The 21221-nt window shown below is 41.7% G+C and overlaps 1 protein-coding gene across 1 annotated transcript in view; it reads right to left on the bottom strand.

Moving 5' to 3' along the window:
• Nucleotides 1–3837: 3837 nt before the first annotated feature.
• LOC105285464 (calmodulin-binding transcription activator 2) overlaps nucleotides 3838–21221 on the bottom strand; it is a 43524-nt gene continuing 26140 nt past the window's right edge. Inside the window, exons 5-15 of the mRNA XM_026975209.1 lie at nucleotides 10780–10968; nucleotides 10188–10586; nucleotides 9170–9943; nucleotides 8570–8905; nucleotides 8195–8442; nucleotides 7807–8006; nucleotides 7408–7515; nucleotides 6380–6534; nucleotides 5575–6059; nucleotides 4225–4380; nucleotides 3838–4033 (exon numbers count right to left, since the gene is read on the bottom strand). Of these exons, the coding sequence (XP_026831010.1) occupies nucleotides 3838–4033; nucleotides 4225–4380; nucleotides 5575–6059; nucleotides 6380–6534; nucleotides 7408–7515; nucleotides 7807–8006; nucleotides 8195–8442; nucleotides 8570–8905; nucleotides 9170–9943; nucleotides 10188–10586; nucleotides 10780–10968 (3246 nt within the window). The remainder of the gene's footprint in view (nucleotides 4034–4224; nucleotides 4381–5574; nucleotides 6060–6379; nucleotides 6535–7407; nucleotides 7516–7806; nucleotides 8007–8194; nucleotides 8443–8569; nucleotides 8906–9169; nucleotides 9944–10187; nucleotides 10587–10779; nucleotides 10969–21221) is intronic.

The following is a 21221-nucleotide window of genomic DNA, read 5'->3' as shown; positions in this document are numbered from 1 at the left end:
TGAATATATATAATAGTTTTGTGTATATAATTTATTTTCTCATTTTAAGTATTTCGATAAGATCGTGATTACTTTAATTAATTAACAATGATTAAAGAGTGTAAGAATTTGTCATTCTCTTCTTTCCTTCATTTTCCCGCCCTCTTGCTCTTCCCGCGTCTCTCGCCTCATTTTAATAACTAATAACTCTTTAAGCTTAATGGCATGAAAATGCTCGTTGGAATTGACTCATGTGTACAATATATTGTATATTGTAGTAATATCCACACACACACACACCTTTTCACTTCGCAATTATCGTCTCTATTAGATCTCACCTCGCTCCGTATGTGTGGTATGCGAAACTTGCGAAACTCACCCGGGAGGGGGGAGGCTCGATATGGGTCACCGAAGAAATTCGGCAATACGGATCGGCAATATACCGTCGTCGAGACACGCGGTATCGACGCGTAACTATCCGACAGATCCGCGTGACTCCAGTTCGGACTCGCCACTATTCAGCCATCCTCGAATCTCCGTCTGTCCGTCCGTCTGTATCAATCTCGTCTCCATTTCGATCTATCACGGCAGGAGTTCTCGCGTCCTTCCGCGTGCGCGGAGACGTTACGTCGGAGACGCACGTGGATCTACCTCTCCTCGCGGTCTCCTCGTGTCCATTGCGCGAAATACTTTCTTGGATCACATTAATTTCACTAGACGTTTGTCTCTTCGATCGACTTGAACGCGACAACCCTCGCGGTTCGCGCCGCCTTTCGCGCGATCGCGCGTCCGCAATCAGCTACGCCCTTATTAATTTAACCGCTACTTAGTTTACGCTAGAGAACTTTAAAAAATCCCCTATCGGAGAGAGTAGTAGTTTTTTTGTAACAATGCGTAATCGATTAGCTTACGTCCTAGGAAGTAGTCTCTACGAAGTTGATTATACTGTGACTAGCACCGTGGATGAAGTTGCACCCTTTGGACGAAGGGCCTTGTTTCTTTTTTTCTCTTTTTTTCTTTTCTTAATTCTGTCATCCTTCCTCTTTTTGCATCTAATAGCTACCTCCTTCACTGCCTCTCTTCTCGCTCTGCCTTTTCCTCGCTTCCTCTTCTCTTTCTCTCTGTTGCTCTCTCTCTCTCTCCCTCCCTCTTTCTCTTGCTCTTTCTCTAAAATTCTCTAAAATCAAAGTGTAGTCTTTGTCGTTAATTTTTTGTTTCTCAAAGCAAACGAATTTCATGTACGGAAGAGACCAGTTTCTTGCCCGTCAACGTTCTCACATCTAATGAATATGTACAATAGATTCTCGACGCTGCGTTCTATCACGGTCCTTGAATGATAGGAGTGCGTGTCCAGCTTCGCGAATCACTTAAATTTAACTACTATGCCTCTCGTAAAAATATAGAAAATGGACACAGACGATAATACCGATAGAAATCAAGAACTTTAATTGCTCTAATTATGAACGTCAATACTTCAAATATGAACCGATCGAATATTTGGACTTCCACCTTCACGCTTGGTACCTTTGAGTTTCATCTTAATGTATAGAGTCGATCTAACGTCGCTCATGTTTGCTTAATACACATCCATTAATGTCAGCTCGAAGTCCAACACGTGAAAAATATGGAGCAAGTCCGGAGTACATAAAGCTCGGATACGAAATTCACGAGTATAAATTTAAGATAAGCTTCTCTTGCTCGAGGCTGCGTCTTCATTCTCTTTTCTTTCCCAACTCTGTTCTCTCTATCGATATCCTAGCCACAGCTTTGCCTACGTTGATTATGATAAACAACAAAAAATTCGTAAACGCAATAATAAAGAAGAATAAGAAATACTAATTGTTTTCTACTTGTCAAGCAAATTATTGTACATGGTGCGTGTGATCGGTAGCTATCGCCATGTCAAAAAATAGATGTAGTAATATATAAGTATTTATAAATATGTATCGGCATAAGAAAGTAAAGCTACGAGCAGTACGATGCTAATGATACCAGTCAATGAGATACGTCAGGCAAAGAAAGCTTTAACTTTTCAGATTTTCAGAATGTTATTCTTAAATGAAAAATTACGGTATCGAAGTTTATATATTGATCTAACTTTCGTATGGATTTAATGGATGGCAACATAGAATGAGCATTTAACTCGTTATCACTTTCAGAGCTGTAGACATCAAGACATGCAGTTTGCAGTATTTTCCGAAAAAAGCTTTGAATTTGTCGGTTAACGTTCATCAGAGAAGAAACATGATTACACTATCTCACGTAATGCAGAAATATCGTTTCTAAAGATCTACTAAGTCGTGCTCGAAACAAATTCGCGAGTTATTAGAACCTACGAAAGAGACAGCAATTTTGTGCGATTCAGCTCGATGCACGCGTAATGGATTCAATCAAGTGTCGCTCATCACCCAACTTCGATCTGCAAGGAATCGACGTACATACGTGCCGGACGAAACGGATCCGCGCTTCTCCTGGGAATACGGACTCGCTAGATGTACTTTACACGCTAATGCGAAAGGTGTACTTTGCGAAAAGCCTTTCGAGTCTATCGATCGACCTTGCGCGAATCTTCAGCAAACCCATCTACGATCGGCGAGCTCATTCGAAGGAGGATGCAGCGAATGCGGTAGCAGCGAATGAAGTACAAGCGAAACGAAAGTCAAGCGAGATGGTCTGAGGGATGAAACTACGCCCGAGCGTGTTAAACTCATCGTCATGTGGGAGCAGGGGAGCTCGAAATTATGAGACAAGACTTCAGGTAGGGAGCAGCAACCGCGAGTACGCAAATTAGAGACGCAGCGAACAAAGCGTGTGTACGTCTGGTACCCTCCAGTTATTGCTGTGTCTGTCGTCGTCGTTGTCGTGCTGATGACTCGGGGTCGCGTGAGGATGGTATACTCCCTTCGCAGTGTTGCGACGGCCATCCGGGATGCGTTCACCATCGCTCTCGCTATTGGCCATGTCACTTTGCTGTCGAATTATTATTCTGCGCGTTGTTGGATTGATTGGCTAGGTGACCTCCGGGCTGGCGGCTGCTAGGCTGGCCCTGGGCTAGATGAGGGCGAGCTTTGGGGACAGCAGCGCCCGTGAAATGACTGCTGGCTGCCTCCCGTTCCCGTTTGCGACGGCCCTGGCGTTCTGGTCTGATTTAAGGGAGAAACGTTTTATGTAGAACCCGCGGTCAGGCACATCGCTCGCGCGGGAAGTGCATAACGTGACACGAGTGATCAGGCAGCATATACCGGTAATCGCACGGCAAACAGACGTATCTAAGTGTTCCCCGATCAGCACTTTGCTCGCGAGTTTAACTCGTTGCGTTTAAACAATTTTCATGCTGCATATTTTAGAATCTTGTTGCTCGGATATCATTCGCTGTAAATATCTACCTGCCTTTAATATAAAAATACACGTAATTCGCGTACTGGAATTGTGCATATTGAATATATTTCGGAGTTAAATAATTCAGTTGAATATTTATAAATTATTACGATATTTTTTCGGTCTGTAAATATGAATAACCGCTCAAAAATAAATATATTAATGCTGCTTCGACAATATTTTAATTATTCAAAGTAATATACGTTCTAAAGTTACAACACGCCGCAGCTCGCTGCCAGTTTCAATTACGCATATGCGTTATAAATATGCATTATGCTTGACGTATCCGTCCACGGGGCAAAGTGTTTATCGAGGAACTCAGTAGTTCTACATTGTCAAGCGACGAGAGAGACGCGGTTTCGTTGTACAAAGACACAGAATATATATATATGCCGACGAAGAACATTCCAACAATAAACACGAAGCATCGTCGAACGTGGTGCCGCGGATACGGGTCGGTACATAGACATATGTAACTCGTTAGGTCGTGTGGTCTGTGGTACAAGGTGCACAGGTCGGAGATATAGAGACACGTAACGACGAAAGCGTTAATTCCCTCCGGCACAGAAGAGCACAGGAGCGAGCGAGGAGGACAAACGAGCATTGTGCACCACCCGAAACGATCGCCCCATCTACGAGGTCGTTACTTACCGGTCGTGAATCGTCCCACGACAAGCTGCATTAGTGACACACAGAAGAGGGAGAACTTTAGAACTTTTACACTTGTCTTTTTCTTTTTTCGTACGATACGATAAAGCCTTTCGTGTGCTAACGAGAAGTCTCTACTACGTAACTAATGTGGCGTGCACATCGTTGCAACAAGAAATGCAGCACTGTACACATACGCACACGTACGGGGATACTAACTTGATCTTGGACTGCCGCATGAACTGCTGGATCTTCCGCGCGGCCTGATGAGCCGCTTGCTGATGGACCGCCTGCTGCCTGGCGCTGGCCGTGCCCGGTCGCGAGCGATAATTTCGATAGTTGTTCTGGATCACCAGGGCCGCCTTCGTGGCTTGTCTGCGAATAAAAGTCACAACGTAAAGTCTAGACGTCGTAAAACGTAATTTGACATTGAAGTCTCGCGCAAGGCGGTTCGTGCTAAACTTTGAAGATGATTGCCTGTCGTATAACAAAGTTTTAGAGGAAAGCGTAAAATGAATGCGGCAACGATGAGAGAATAAATGAGAAAGAAGAGTGATTTTCGCGGAAGAATTTGTAATAAAACACCAGTTGTCAAGCGTCGACACATCTCGATCTTCATTCCTTGGCAAATGGCAGCCAAAGTTGGTCGCGTGCATAACATCCCTCGCTACTTTCTACGACTTGCATTTCTACAATGGGAATGTATGGCCAACAGATTGTCACTAATTTCAGCGACATTACAGCGAGAAGTTCAAATTGCTGGGTGTGTAACTTGGGACGGGAGGAACCACTGCTGGTCCCCATCTTCAACGAAAGTCGTATTAATTTAATGCCAACTTAATTCTGTATTCAGGCCACCGTAACGAAGACAAGGAAGTCCGCAAAGTTTCCGAATTATTTACGATGCCAATTAAAAGTTCGCCTCTCTTCCGCCCCCCCCCCCTGGGAGAGTGCACGGGCCAAACTTCTTAGTGGCATCAGTCTAATTCAGTCGGAGGTCGTTAAGTCGGCCCACAATGGTACGTCTTGTCCCCCCAGTTATTAATTGTCGCTTATTAAGATGCCCCATTCCCCCTTTGTTTCTCTCTCTTCCCGACTAGTAGATTATCGATGGAAATTTAACTTTCCAAGTTCGAAGCAATTTGGCGATGTCCGCGCGATGCGAGATAATGATCTGTCATATTTAACAACCTTGAGCTCAACCTGATAACACGTGCTTGCACAAACTTGGGCGATTTGTAACTAACCGTCGCATGCATCGCACGGTGCAAGTTAATACTGTCGTAGTCCGACAACGAGTGATCCATATCCTTCTTAGGCAGACTTTCTAAGTGAAAGGGGCCGAGTTGGCACGCGAAATGGGAAAAAGGAAGGACATTGGAATGCGCAAAATAAACTGCTCTGGACACGAACACGGAAAGACACAATGGTAGATAGAAATAAATATATAAGATAAATATAATGGATATTACAGATAATTTTCATTATAATGATAAACATAAAATATATGGTATTCTAAATAAATCGACTAATAAGTGAAAAATTTCTCGCGAGCGGCGGACAAGTTACCTGTGATAAGCGTACTGCTTGTGACGGCGATAGTACTGTTGGATCAGAACGGCGGCGTGCCTCTCGGCTTCCTCTTGTCTCTGACGACCCTTGTAGCTCCTGTATGCCTTTTGGATCATCCGGGCGGCGTGATAGAGCTCTCTTTGCTCACGGTCAGAGAGCGTCAACCTGCTCAGGTCCGCCTCGCTGTCACCATTTCCGGTCACCGTTATGGCGCCAGAACCGAGCATACCGTTCAGCTTCCGCTCGCCGCAGTTTGATGGATAGTATTGGCCATTGCGTGCGTTGCCGTTGCTGTCAAGTTGCAGCTGCAGCTGCAGGAACTCGCAAAAGTCAGCTGTGGTGGGCGGCGGAGACGGCGAGTCCGGCGTCAGGCAGCTACTCGATGGACTGGAGGGACTGGCGTCGGCGTCGGCGTCTGAGATCGACGCGGCGCCGCCGCCACAGTCGCGATATGAGTCGAACAGTTCTCCAGAGTCGAGGGGCTACAAGCAAGAACGCGATTAGCATGTAAATCGAGTTCCACTGGGCGCAAACTTCTGGGAACTTTATTGTTATCCGCTCGCTGGTACTCCGATCCCAAAGTTTTATTTCTAATTCTGTGATTCCAAGTTATGGGCCTAATGGTCGCCATTATTCTTTTGATTGCACAGGCAAAGTTTTCGTGTTTGAATTAATCGTTCTGGTACGATTAACTCTATGTGTAATCTACTTTAAGATCTGAATAAATTGGGATGAAACATCGTGTAAGCTGCACGACATTTCGACCGATCAAACAACGGTAATGCGAACATCGTACACTTACCATTTGTTCCATCAGAGCGTCTTCCAAGGGTGATAGGGGTGCCGCGGGTGGTGATGAGGAAGAAGACGGAGAATCACCCCCCGCCCTCTTGATCCTTTCCGGTAGCGCCGCTATAATTTGCTCTGCCAATGTCAGCACCCTCACGTCTTCTTCCCCTATAAAAAGGAATTACCACCCTAGCCAAACTCGGAAAAGCTCGCAGTGGCAAGCCGCCGAAATCACATCGATCACAACACCGAGGTTTTAAAAGCTGTGAACGTGTTCTCTACGATGCACCGTTATCGCAAAATGACAGATAAAATGTTTTAAACACCAACAAGTGCGCCGCTACGACACGAATCGGACAAATCGGTGACCAACGTAGCGTTTCCTTACTCGCCGGAAGTCTCGTGAAGGACAGCCAGCTGCGATACGATCCACATCGATTGGCCGAACAGATCGCGCGTCTGTCCAGCTGACGGTTTTAGAATCACTACACGATTGTTTAAAGGACAGTAGCACATAGATCAGAGGTGTCGTTACTCGAGGGCGTTTCAACAGCCGAGTGATGGCTAAGAAAGTTTAGGCGTTTACACAGCAATTCATCCAACACCAGCAATTACGAAGGCCAAGCAATACACCAATGTTCAAGCTGCAAGAGTTCAGAGGAGTTAGAGGAGACTGCGGAGAATCGCTGATCGAGTCCAGTGATCTCGTAGAGATCTCAGAGAGAGAAAGAGAGAGAGAGAGAAAGAGAACACTATTGTACGTGTGTACGTTTCTTGACGGTGTATATTCAAAGTGTAAATATATGTATGTGTGTATGTGTGCGTGTTCATTTGCAAACGAGGGACGCAGTTTCAGCTAGGATCTATAAGGGATACGTATTTCATGTGAGATTGTAACAGTACGTCTAGGTCGACACGTTCTATCGGTGGTGTGTCACAGAGAGACAGAGAGAAAGAGAGAACAGACATAATTACGGATATTTCTTATAGACAGGCAGACAGACAAACAAATAGAAGAAAGGAAACGAGGAAGGTACGGACCTACGGTCTCCTGAGGGGTCGGAGCGCTCTCCATTCCCTGTTCGCTGAGGCCTAATGATGACTCATCCTCTTGCAACAATTCCATGTTGTCCAGTAGCGGCGAGCCACCTGTGTGTTTTTCGACAAACCCCACTTAATGCTATGTAACGTGGTCTAAATATTACGCTCGCATGACTTACGGCCTTTTTATGATTCTACAGTCTTTGCGAAGGAACGGGGAAATATACAGTGGCGCTGAAGGTTGGCGAATAGGAAGTTATTAACAAGGGAAGCCGTGTGGATATGTGTGTGTGTGTGTGTGTGTGTGTGTGTGTGTGTGTGTGTGTGTGTAAATATGTGGGTATGTGTTTTGCGTGTACACGAGGAAGAGAGGACAGTATAATAGCAAACGAGACTAACACAACGCCAGATCGAGACCGCTGTCTTGAGAGGGCCTCCTAGGGCTAGGGCTGGCGGGTCGCAAGAAAAGCCTCTCGTCTTGCCTTCGAGCTTCAAACTGATTCAGTTCTTCGGCGATTGTCGTGTGGCCGTTCTCCGCGGCCAGCTCGGTCGCTGTTCTATTCCGACAGTCCCTCACACGAAGCGCCATAGCGTTCCATCTACGAAGGCAGAGTTAACAAACACTTATTAAAAATAGTTTTAATGTTGCAAGATATCTGCAAAACGGAAAACACGAAAAACGCAGAATCATAATATAATATATTCGTCATAAACTTTATGAGCTACTTATTCGCACATGTTGTTAGTTAGATAAACATTTCTAATGCAAATTTGATTGTTTACGCACCTGTAAAGAATCCTGGCGGTGTCGGCATGCCCTGCCGCGCAAGCCCAAGCGAGTGGCGTAAGGCCAGCACTATCTTGTCTAAGAGCATCAACCTCGGCATCCAAAACGCTACTAGGATTTTCCGCTCTCCAGTGAAGGAGTGCACAGGCTAACCTGGAGTATCCCAATCCGGCTGCCAAGTGCAGGAGGGTAGGCCCACCGGATTGAAGAGGTTCCGCTCCAGCTCGCCAAGGACGGACAACAGCATCCTGTAACAGTGGATAAAAAACTTTTCGCTTTTCATTCTGTTTTATTATTACATAAAATTTATTGTGTGTATTGTTGTACGAGCTAGAATCGTTTTGAATCTGAGACGAATTACAGTTTTCATAATACCTGGCAATAAGCAACCAGTCGCTCTTCCAGATGAGCTGCAGGTGAAGGGGGACCGGGCCCCTGCAGACGAGCCTCGACGTCCGCAAGACGGTCCAGTAGAGCTTTTTCTGGGCTAGGTTCGCTCGTGGGTGCTCTACGATATTCGAACGCAACGCTATCGGACACGACAAAACCGTCGCAAGCCACCTGAAGGGACGCTATTCCGGGTGCGTGCGCGGGACATCGACAACGCAGTACACCTGGTTGCACGAGGCACGCTTCTACTGGTTCCGCGTCGAAAAGTACCGAATATGATTGGGAACCGCTACCGCCAGTCCATGGACCAGCAACTAATACCTTGAATACCATTGAACGAATTATAATTTGTGTAAATCCGAACATATAATAACATTTATCTATATAAAAGATAAACGTTTCTATTCTAAAAATTATTTAAATATATATTTATAATGACTTTATAATAAATATATGCAATCTGCAATTAAATTAAATATATTAAATTAATTAGAAATATAACTATAAATTGCACTTTTTCAAGAACAAATATATTTATGATAATTATTCTATGAGCAAAAAATAAAGAATAAATGTTTTATTCACCTTTACACCACCCTCGGTGTAACTCCATTCAGGACTATATTCTGCAATATGGACGGTTGTACCAGGATGACATCCGACGTCGTTCTCAGGACCACGCTGTTCCTCATGTTTCGTCTGATCGGCCTCAAAGTCGTGCAGCTCTGGCAAATCGCCGAACACGTCGAACGCGTCCAGATTTACCAGCACATCGTCCGACGAGTCGATGAAGTCCATCGGATTGATCATATTGTTGTCTGCTGGTGAGGGCGATGGCGATGGCGGCACCATGTTGGCCGACAATGTTCTCTGAATGTCCTCCTGACTCAGATCCAGCGTCTCAGCGAAATCGGTCACCTCAGAACCGGAACTGCCAATCGGTAATGGCTGCACGGCGGATCTGTCCATGTTCTCTTGCGCGTCGATTTCCTGTTGCGTTTGTTGCTCTCGATCGACGTTGTTTTGCGGCACAATTTGTTGTTCTGCGACCTGTTGCATTTCTACCTGCTGACTCTGTTGTTGCTGCTGCTGCTGCTGTTGCGATTGTTGCTGCTGTTGCGATTGCTGTTGTTGTTGCTGCTGCTGCGACTGTTGTTGCTGCTGCTGTTGCTGCTGCTGCTGATGATGATATGGTTGACTGTTGAGTATCAGAAGACCACCACCGCCTTGAATCTGTTGCAAACTTAAAACTAGAGGAGCCGGCTGCTGATTCTGAGTGGAATGGGAATGTCTTGAGTACACGCGAGGTGCTGGTGCTGCTGTCGTTGACGGTTGCTGACCTCCCGTGGTCGAAGAGACCTATTTTAAGAAATAGTTATGCATAACATATCAAAATTAACTTAACAAACGTTGAAATTAAAATGTTGAATAAAAAGCACTATCAATATGATAAAATTGTCATGACAGTCTTTTAGAGAAATTTAGAGAAATTTATTATAAGTTATTAATTGTTCCGAAAAATTATTGTGTAAGTATAATTTTAAAAAGTTTTCAAAAAATCTCAAACAATTGCAACGCGATTTAATGAGATTTAACTCGATACCTGATTGTCGGGCGTGAGTCTCCTAGGCGCAAGTTGGGTGCCGCTGGTGGAGGAAGTGGTGGATGCCCTCTGCCTATCGAGTAGCTGAGAGACTATCATGTCGACCGGATGGTTCGAGTGCTGCGTGAGATGAGGATTATTTGGATCGTCATCCCCGCCGAGGAACATGGGCCTTAATTGTGACGCTAGCTCGTCTCGCGTCCACTCCTTCTTGTCTGGCGGTAGTGCGAGACAGGGTGGCAAAGCCGCTAGCTTCGCATCACCGTCCGGATAAGGAACGTTTAGATAGTGGACGAGAACAACGTCCGGATTCTGCAGTAGCCAGTAGCACCGGCGGTGAAACGTCGGTAGGATCGCCGAGTGCACGTAACAACCGTAAATGCACTCGACACCCTGAACCTATAAACAGATTGACCAGTACTTGGTAGAATCTGGCAGCAATACTGCGTAACATTTTATTCACTCCACATAAAAATTTCTGAGATGAAATTTAATATGTTGAATATTGTTGTTATATGAGGATCATTATTTGTGTCGACTTCCTTTATGTTAATATTTAATATTCTTCTAATTGCTTTCGTAGTAATGCTACCTTCAGTTTCATATGATCCTCCCGTGTAGTTTTTCCATCTTTTCGCTTTTTCCAGCAATAACCGTCCCGCCGATAGCGTACTTTCTTCCTCGAGTATAGTAACATCGAGCCACTTCGTGGTCGTACTTTTACCTCCCGACTTTGCCATTCGACGTGCCTCTGAAAACTAATCAGGATCGCGGCAATTTCCTGAAAAGAAAAAGAATAATGGTTACATGCCTATACGTAGATATAATGCCACTAAAACATTTCAGTGCCTTAAAAACGTTAAAACAAAAATAAATTGCACAAGAAGACATTAAGACGAAAGAAACTCGATGTCAGGAATGTATTTTAGACATTTCCGCTGACGTTTGTCTTTCTTCAAAATTTGGCCGCAGTCCGGAAATCGCGTTGACGTATCTCTGATCTATCTTTCATCCTGCACCTTCATCTTTGGAGAGAAATGGAGCCACAAACACGTTGAACGATGAACTCGCTAAGATATATTTGCACAGGCATTGTTGAAACTTTGTTCTAAAGAATTTTAATGTGACCTAGTGCAATATCTGCACGGTGATCCATGAGAATGTTTTATTCATAACAGCATTACAATATTGTTTACAGACGCTTCGGATCTGTAGAATAATTTATCATCGTTTAATTGTAAAAAAAGCACTTACGTTACGAATTATCGATTAAGTACTTTGCTGCAAGCCTGTATACCTTTTTTTATAAAGAATATAAAAAGATAAAGTGAAAAGTGCGCACTCTTAATTTGTATTTAGCATGATATAATCAAGACAGATTGAGTGACAAGTTAATTGGTCTGAATATTGAATTCTTGAACGAAGCTTTCGGTCTGGAAAATTTTCAATTTTTCAGCCATCAGACCAAAAATACTTAATGTAATGAATAATTCAGTAGAAGCACGTATATACATCGGCGTGTCTAACGTATGAAAAATGAAGAAACTGTCTTTGCGGGTCGGATATCTTATCCGTATACCTTACATCGCGCCTGTAGCATAATACTAAGTAAGTGGCGAAATGTGCATGTTGCGTCATTCGCATTTACACGCCACTAACAATAACAGCGCCATTATTACAGTTCGCTATTGATTTTTGTGCCGCGAGGAACCGCTCGGCGCGATTTTAAGCGAGCAGCGCGATAGCGTTATTATTACGGCAGGAAGTAACGCCGGCTCTTGGACGAAAAAAGAAATTGCAATTACCGCGAGGACTTTTGACGTCGCGTATCACGATATGCCATTCGTAAATTCACTCTTCCCCCGTTCCGTCCCGTGTCTGTCAGCCTTAGGTATGCGCGAAAGCGACACGCAACAATCGGCACTCGGCCGGCCGACGCGATGCGCATAATCAGGGTAAAATGCAAAATCCGCTTCTATAAATATTCGCGGTACAACATGCGATGCCTATCGGCAATTCAGGCTACTTGAGGACATAAAAGAAGAAAGGCAGCCTCCGTGGTCAGAAAAAAACTCAACACCCGGAGGCGCGGCGAATAGGCAGGCCAGGAGTGCGCGACACGCGATCTAACGTGCCATAGATCGAACAATGCACACGGTCGATCCGATCGATCCGAGAGATTTAATAATGAACGGGCAGTAACGAAACGTACGCGTGCTCCGTGATTAATCGCGATTCCGAGACCATTAGTAAAATTTCCAGCGGAGATGGGGAAACGTGTAAAACATGACGAAGCGTTCATTATCCGCGCTGCAGAACAATAATTTGCAGAGTGACACAAGATTGTGAATTGTTGATCGTAAATTCGTGGGTGCTTACCGTTCACAGCTTAACGATCATAAATCCCGGTAATGCATAACACATCGAGAGTTAAAGTATTACACGGTATAATTAAATTACATGGAATTGAAACGCGGCCGTCAGGGATATCGTATGTCACAGCGGGCGATGTTTGTTAAACATTATTGTTATTAGAGAGTCGGGGTTAATGGCGGGGCATAATATATGTACGCAATTCTCGCGATATTCTAATCAAGCGAATTTGCCTTCAGCTCCACTGGAAATAATGTAGAACGACTGTGCGAGAACGTATGCCACATCTCGGCGAGACTGCATATAATAACTTAAAAAAAGCGCTTTGCCTAAAAATTCTCTTCCGATTCAATTTCGCTGATTTGGCAGAGTGCCCCGTGCATTTCTGTGAGAAAATTATAGAACGGCACTAAATATGCATATCAGCTGGAATATGTATCGTGCTTCTCACGAAGGTTACTATCGTACGTCATTAGAGCTTTTGTCAGGCGCACCCCTTCGCCCCCTGTTCACGAACTGCCTCTTCCCCCTGCCACATCCATTAAATTTCTTGGCCATGATCTCGGTCTCGCGTCGAATCATATGAGATGTATCTGGGACGCAATATTTTATATATGTGGCATAATATCTTATAATTATCTCCCTGACATATCTCCCTCTACAATTTATTCACAAATATGGAGCAATCTAGAAGTAGAATAAATTAAATTCGAAAATCGCGCGTGTATTCTCATATCACTGTAATAATGTAATTTTGTATCGCCGCAAATCATAATTGCATCTTTTTTTGTATAATTACATACTAACTACGTGCGAGTAAAACGTTCGATAACCGAAACGTGTACTATAAGTATGAACATTTATCACGTCTGGAATGGCTGCGATCCGCATTTATACGCCAGGCAGCATTCATCCGCCAAGTGCAAATTAAATTCCCGTGAGATTCTGTGGCTATCTTCCGCATGGTATTGAGGATAACCCGAATACCACACGACAACACGGCTACATGCATCTTGTGAACCACGTATCTTGCGCACATTTTGCAGCGACAGCGCCAGTGCCAGATTAGGCCCGCACCGTGAACCGAACCAGCATGCCATTCATTTTAAATGAGACATGGCAGAATTGGATTTTCAAGGTAAATATGAAATCAGGATACATATGAATCAAGATAAGCCATATGGATCTCATAAAAGATACGTGACCAAATTTATTATAAAAAAAAGAAATATATACATATCTATCTACTGGCGCATTTTTTCATCTATTTTTATTCGCTGAATGTTATTTCAACGAAATTTGCAATTATACATTCATCTTGCCTTACAAGATTTACTTTTCATTCTCTTACAACGTTGCGTCTATGATATCTGAAATAATTTACGCGAAGGCATTTTCTTGTCAAGTAGTGCACGAGTTTGGCAGTGTATTATGTTGCTGTAATAAATTGATCAAAACGAACTCCCAATTACTAATCTAGAATACCTCTTCCGTTCCAAATGTTAATCGCGGAAAGGACGACCGCGTGGCTGGGAATTCGTCAGGGGGCTACTTAATACCTTCGTGCCCCATGGGTATGCCTTCAACTTTCGAAAGGTTCTCCGGTGAACGTGGCTCGAATAATAAATAATTCAAATGAGGGATGGCAACGAGCAATAAAGAGGGTAGCAATAGCTATAGATGATTCACATGATACAAACATTATTAATAGCAGTAATGATAATAATATATATAACGTAACAAGAAGAGTATGTTATATATTGTACGAATATTGTACGTATATTGTAGAATTAGACACGAAACTTGCACATCAATTATTCCTCGTGTTCCAACCGTGCGCTCTTATCAAATTATATAGTACTTTGTACATAAAATTAATATATTTCATTGCAGTACAGATGAATTCTCTGGGTTGTAATGCATCCCACGAGATGAATTTTCTTGTTAAAATGAAACGGGAAGAGGTTTCCCTTCCCGGACTACATATTACTTATTTTAGGGCATTTTATATAGCGAGATCGTGGAGAGCATATGAAAATAGAATGGGGGGGACCTGATGCCGGCTCCACAGCCATTAGACGGACCGAATGGCGACGGACAACGGGGCTAGATAAAGCCTCACCTAGCACGCCGTGGTGATTTACAACTGGTTAATTGATCATTTGCATTCTAGCGAGGATGCTTCGTGCCGCCGTTCGTCGCTCGCCCAACGGAGACCAAAACTCGCGACCTCGGCTTTACCAAGCATTCATGCATCCTTCCTCGCTACAACTCCCCCTCGTACTTCTCCCCGAAGCTACGTCCATTTGCCTTGATTAATCGCGAAATGTGTCCGGGCAAAAATTAGGTTGAGCCATCACAGGTGAGCTCTATCACGCGTGTTCGCGCGTTTCACGAGTACGTCAATTAATTCTACCATATTTGATTACCAACGCCCATGTATGTTGTATTTGTCAAAATATTCTTTTCATTATTATAATAGGATATTTTGTTGATATTTACAAAATTTTTTTAAAAGTCACAGTTTTTTTAAGAACAAGTTTTATTATTTGCGTTATTTATATTCACAATATAGTATATTTTTTTAATTAGGCAATTTGTACTATGCAGCATATCATGCAAGAACTGTGATAATATAATAATGAAAGAGAAATGTAATTCTTTCATGTTAATCTTAATTTTTAGATGTAAAATATATCTTGTTTTCTGTATATTGGCGAGACTGGAAGTTTTCTAGCAATAATATCAGTGCATCTCCTATTTCTCTGCAAAATATATTGCACAATACTGTTTGAGGAACATATGTCTTATTATTAATAAATTCTGAATTTCCTTACAAATTCCTGACGCATTTGTATATTTTTCTGTGTGCTCATGTGCTGCGTTTCGCGCAGATCGTGAAATAGGTCAAGCAGCGTATGGAATATTTTAGTTTATGATATTCGCACATATGCATACGTGACAAAAGAAGCTTATAAAATATAGATGCGATTATCGATTGCAATGACAGAAATTAGCTTTCGTGTAAAAGTATCTTTTTGTAAAAATACTCACGTTATAAACGGCGCGAATATCGGACGCATATAAATATTCTATACCGTTTCAACAGAATTATTGTAAAATACATACATCGTATAACATTGCATTGGCATTTCACGAGAAAACTCCATCTGTTTCTGTTAATAAATTGTTGCTATTTAATGCTGAAATTTCTTGCTCTTTATTCCTTTCTTATTATTTTTTATATTAAACTATTATTTATATCATGTAGCAAAAAGCTAACTTGTCCGATCGGATTTTCCACAGCCACGATTTACGTCGGATATTGCTTTGATACATGTTCCGTCAGATATACGCGTTCAGACGAGAACTCACACTGGATCAAGTGGCAAAAGTTATAGATTCGTGGAAATACGACGAAAGAGAGTGGCAATGGATTTCTCCCCTTGGTTTAACAGGTACACAAACGCGACACTCTCTGTTTCACTGCTACCGGAAAGGATGTATTCCGTCTGATTTACGAATGCAAAAGGAGCGATAAATCGACTCTACTTCCGACATCCAAGACGAAGATGGTGCGTCCTTTCTACATCCGTAATTCAAGCGCGCAAGAGTATCGGTATTCCCACGATAAATCGTTATTCCCGACGGAGAAAGCTTCAAATAAAAATGTGTATCGGCTTTTCCAATTATAAAACATATTTCGCTTCCAATATCCAATATCTACGGCGACTCGGCACAAAGATGAATAAATTTCGTTCATCCTAAATATGTCTTTCCGATTGATTCATAATTTATTTTTTCCACATCAAAAAATAAAAATAATATTAATATAAAATTAATAAAAAGATACTATTATACTTATTTATTTTCATTAACTATATTAATTAATTATAAGAAATATTAAAATAATTAAACATTTTTAAATTCAGTTCCTGGAAATATCGAAATGTTACAATCTCTCTTCGCGAAGTATTCATCAATGCCTGCATGTAGCAATATTATGCAAACACAAATTCCTTATTGTAATAAAGATTAATTGCTATCCGCATACAATCATCATCGTCATTGTCATACGGTATCAGCAATTGTACGGAGAAACACCAATGAAATATCGATGCCGGCTGTGGCGTTGAATCGAACTGCCGCTGCATTGTATCGTCGCGACTATTCAGTGTCTCACAAAAGACTTAGGAAATTGGTTAATTTTTCCGAGATGACAGGGGAAGCCATTCCGAGATGTCGATGCGGAACGCGTCCGTATACAATATTTGAGATGCACTTCGGATAGGACGCCGTCGTGCCTCTATTCTCAATGAAGCGATTTCGTGAATCGAGGGCAATGCAATTTTAGACGGCGAACGTGGAAGCGTGCATGTATGTGTGCCCATGTTATTACAGTTTTTTGCGAACTTTCCGGATCAGCGAATCTTTTCGAAGTCACGACGACTTTATTTATTCGATTCCTATTTCTTCCTCTTCGAGGTTCTTTTTCCTATATATATGGACCTTATTGCATTCACATCAAAATATCTTAAATTGCAAACATTAGTAAACAAGACATTAGTAAACAATGTTAGAAACCATCCAATTCTTAAATAATTAAAATAAATATTATATTATTGCATATTAGAATAAATATTATATTACTTCACGTATACATGTTATACTTTAATTATCATATTTATAAGCAGCCATAATATTTATGTATCCACTCTTTAAAAAAGCCGTGTTAAATCAAATCGAAATCATTGTTGCCTCTTTTTCGCGACGCTGATTGGTTATCTCGATTCGCGTTGTGCGTTATGTTCAGTTTAGATTACCATCGCACGGCTGTCTTCGCGTGGAGGTTAACAATTTGGTAGAGTGTGATAATTGTGCATATAATAAATAATAGATGAATATTATTAGTCGAAAACATTATTAATATTGAAAAATAAAATAACGCGCGCCTGTGTTGTACTGGTAACAATATAAATAGCACCGAACTCCTTGGAAAAAGAAAAAAATTTTAATGGCTAGAATTTTTTCATTTATTGTTTTAACGAATTTTAAATCATCGAGAACTCTAGGCAATATGCCAAATAACAATATAAATAGCACAGAACTCCTCGGAAAAGAAAAAATTTTAATGGCTAGAACTTTTTCATTTATTGTTTTAACGAATTTTAAATCATCGAGAACTGTAGGCAATGTACCAAATAACAATATAAATAGCACAGAACTCCTCGGAAAAGAAAAAATTTTAATAGCTAGAACTTTTTCATTTATTGTTTTAACGAATTTTAAATTATCGAGAACTCTAGGCAATATGCCAAATAACAATATAAATAGCATAGAACTCCTCGAAAAAGAAAAAAATTGTAATCGCTAGAACTTTTTCATTTCTAAATCTAAAGTATTTTCAATCGACGAGACCTCTTCGCAATATGCCAATCCACTCTTACAAAAGCCGTGTTAAATCAAATCGAAATCATTGTTGCCTCTTTTCCGCGACGCTGATTGGTTATCTCGATTCGTGTTATGCGTTATGTTCAGTTTAGATTACCATCACGCGGCTGCCTTCGTGTGGAGGTTAACAATTTGGTAGAGTGTGATAATTGTGCATATAATAAATAATAGATATAAGATATTATTATTCGAAAACATTATTAATATTGAAAAATAAAATAGCGCGCGCCTGTGTTGTACTGGTGTATAAAATTAAGTATTCGTGTAATAATTATACGTACGCTGAAGTTGGCTTAAATTAATCTTAACTTTAGTAATAAAACTCAAACTATAATTAACAAACTATACGATATATCCGGATAACGAGTTTCTGCGGAAACGTCTTTCAATTAAAAGGTGCACGGCAAGCGGTCTCAAGCGGCATTTAATTATAACGACCATCGTCGCGATGTAGCTTCGCGAATCCGTGCGATTTAGTAGCCGTGCTCTCGCATACAATCGGAAATCAATAAGCACAAAAGCACAAACAGCTCTGTTATTTTCAGAGCGATCTCTGTCTGCAGATTCGTTTACAGAAATAAACCATGACGTTCCTCGCGTCGATTAAATTAAGTCTAATGTACTTGATAAAGTGAAGTGACAAAATCACGAATCAATTTTGTACCAGTTAATGTTTTTATTTTTACTTGCAAATTTCCTAAGTTTATCTCTATACAATACAACATACATATAAATTAAAATAAAAAATATATATTTAAATCAACGAAGAAATTCAAGCAATGTTTTTAATATTTCTTTAAAAATTTTCTTTAAAAATGTAGCATTTCTATTTTATGCTTGTTATTTTAAGATCTAGACTGACAATTACGTATGCATAAATTTATTACATTTGTAGGTATTTTCCGAAAAGAGGCTTAACAAGGCTGCGCGCATTTATATGCGGTCGCCATTTGTGCAAGAAATATTTGTAACATTAAATTAGGATGCACGGGACTTCTTATCCAGGCATTTCCTCATTTAACACTGCAGTGTAGGAGATTATTTAATAAATCAGCGTCATTAAGGCACATTATGAAAAAAAATGTAGAACCATGTTCGCCTGTAGGTATGTGCTAAAACTTATTACTGTAATTCCCCTCCTACGTATGTATTCAGCATTGCCTCGTTTCGGTACAAATGGGATTTCATCAGGCGACGGTAATAAGAGCCACGTCAGAACCTCTGAAAATTATTGGCGTCAAAGCGAGAAAAAACACGACGGAATATTCCATGCGTAGCCGAATTGTGAGCGTCAAATCGCGACCAGCTAAACCTCTTAAAAACGTGAAAATTGTAAAATACATTATTCATTTAATATATATATCATACTAAAAGTAATTTCAAAATATTGTCAAATTTTTTAAAAACATTTATTGAGGGCACCATTTATAAACCATTTATAAAGACTCCACATTTCCATTACACAAACGAATTAACACGCACTCAGGAGCATTAATTCATCGCATATGACTATGCTCGTCGACGTAAGTACAGCGCATGGATCGTAAAACGTGCGTGCAAGAACAACCTTGGGCCGAGCTGGCAAGTCGTTCGCTTTAATCCCCGCGAAATCTTTGTGTTCGCGAGAGTGATTTCGAGTGGCGAAGGGGTGGCGAACAAGCGCACGACGAATAAATCACGGATATCATTCCGGACTTTTGATCGTCGACGGCTGGTTCGGAGACTCGGCGGAAAGTGTGAGATCCGCTCACGATCCACAGCCGTCGGAACGCTCGTGTGAAAAATGACGTGTACGAGGGTAACACGACCGAAAGTGCGGACGAGAGCGTCGTTCGCCAGAGAACAAGATCATGCTGAAGGAGGAATCTCGCGCGGGATTTCTCCCGAGCGCGCGGTGGTATGCACCAGGGATTTATAAAGTTGCCGGGACCGCGAGAATTTACTCCGTTACCTGTCCGCGAACTTCTTCCTCGCAGCTCGAGCCGTCGCGTCTTACCCGAAATGAATCGACCGGGCTGAGTGGTTCCATAAATCCCGGGACGTCGCGGAATAACGCTGCCGAGACGTTGACAAATGTAAATAAGATTGAACTCGCGCCTCGCCGGGATTTCACGCGCGAATCTGGCTAAGTGAAAAGGATCGCAGCTCTTCAGAATACTGGATGAACAAATATATCCTTTTGTCTGGAAAGAAGTGAAGCTACATCGTAGATAGCGTGCGCCAACCGATGACAGCCATCACGAATGTATTATAATTAAAAAGTATTTCAAGAATTGCATCGTCATATTATTGATAAATTAGTAGAAGCTAAAAAGTTAATTTGGATTTTATCTATAAAAGTTGAATTTTTTTTATATAAAACTTTGATTGAAGAAAGCAAAAAGTTCGTGAATAATCTAGAACTCTGAGAAGATAGATGTTATCGCTGATAAACGTTCACAAACTGAAAAGGAAATTTTACTATATCTCGGGGAGCGTTATTCCATGAAATTGGCATGTGCTTTCACATAAAATATCTAATCAATGATTATAAATAGTCGACCAGGGAAGAAGTTGTCGGTTCTATTTCCAGGGAGCATATCAACATTGGTATAAATCACTTTGCGTGATTCCTGTTCTTCAACAAAGCTCAAATTTGTTGGCTCGCGCAAATCGATAATTCTCGAAGGACCCCAAGGACTTGATAATGTAGGTACCGGATAAGGCGAACACCGTGACACAGTATTCCACCCCTTTCGCGTTGACCCTATTAGCGATGTACATATGCTACGACTGCCGACGTTGAATTTCATTGAAACGTCTGCTCGACAGTTTGATAGTTCTCTAAACGCTTGCATTTTATCATTACAAAGTCAACATTCTACAACGCATATTATCAATCATCGGAACGACAGGAGCTGAAATCCGAATGAAGGCGAAATTACTCGAGCGATGATATTCCGTTGAAATTTAATAGATCCATCAGATAGAAGCGGGCAATTTCATCGACCGGGACATAGACGAATGCATCGAAAGGAAAAAACTGATGTGGGCACCAATGGAGACAGATAGCGAGAGTAAGATGAGTCTGCTAGAAAAAGAAAAGGAGGAAAGAGACAATCCTCCCATCGTCACCATCCCAAGGACTCTTCGAGAAGACGGTGTCGACGACTTTCCTCCCTCCAGGAACTTTTAATTTCCGGTACTTACGAGAGGAGGTGGTTCGGGAGG

This window comes from Ooceraea biroi, chromosome 1 (genome assembly GCF_003672135.1).
Source record: "Ooceraea biroi isolate clonal line C1 chromosome 1, Obir_v5.4, whole genome shotgun sequence".
Taxonomy (NCBI): domain Eukaryota; kingdom Metazoa; phylum Arthropoda; class Insecta; order Hymenoptera; family Formicidae; genus Ooceraea; species Ooceraea biroi.
This window is presented reverse-complemented; position numbering and strand designations above follow the sequence as displayed.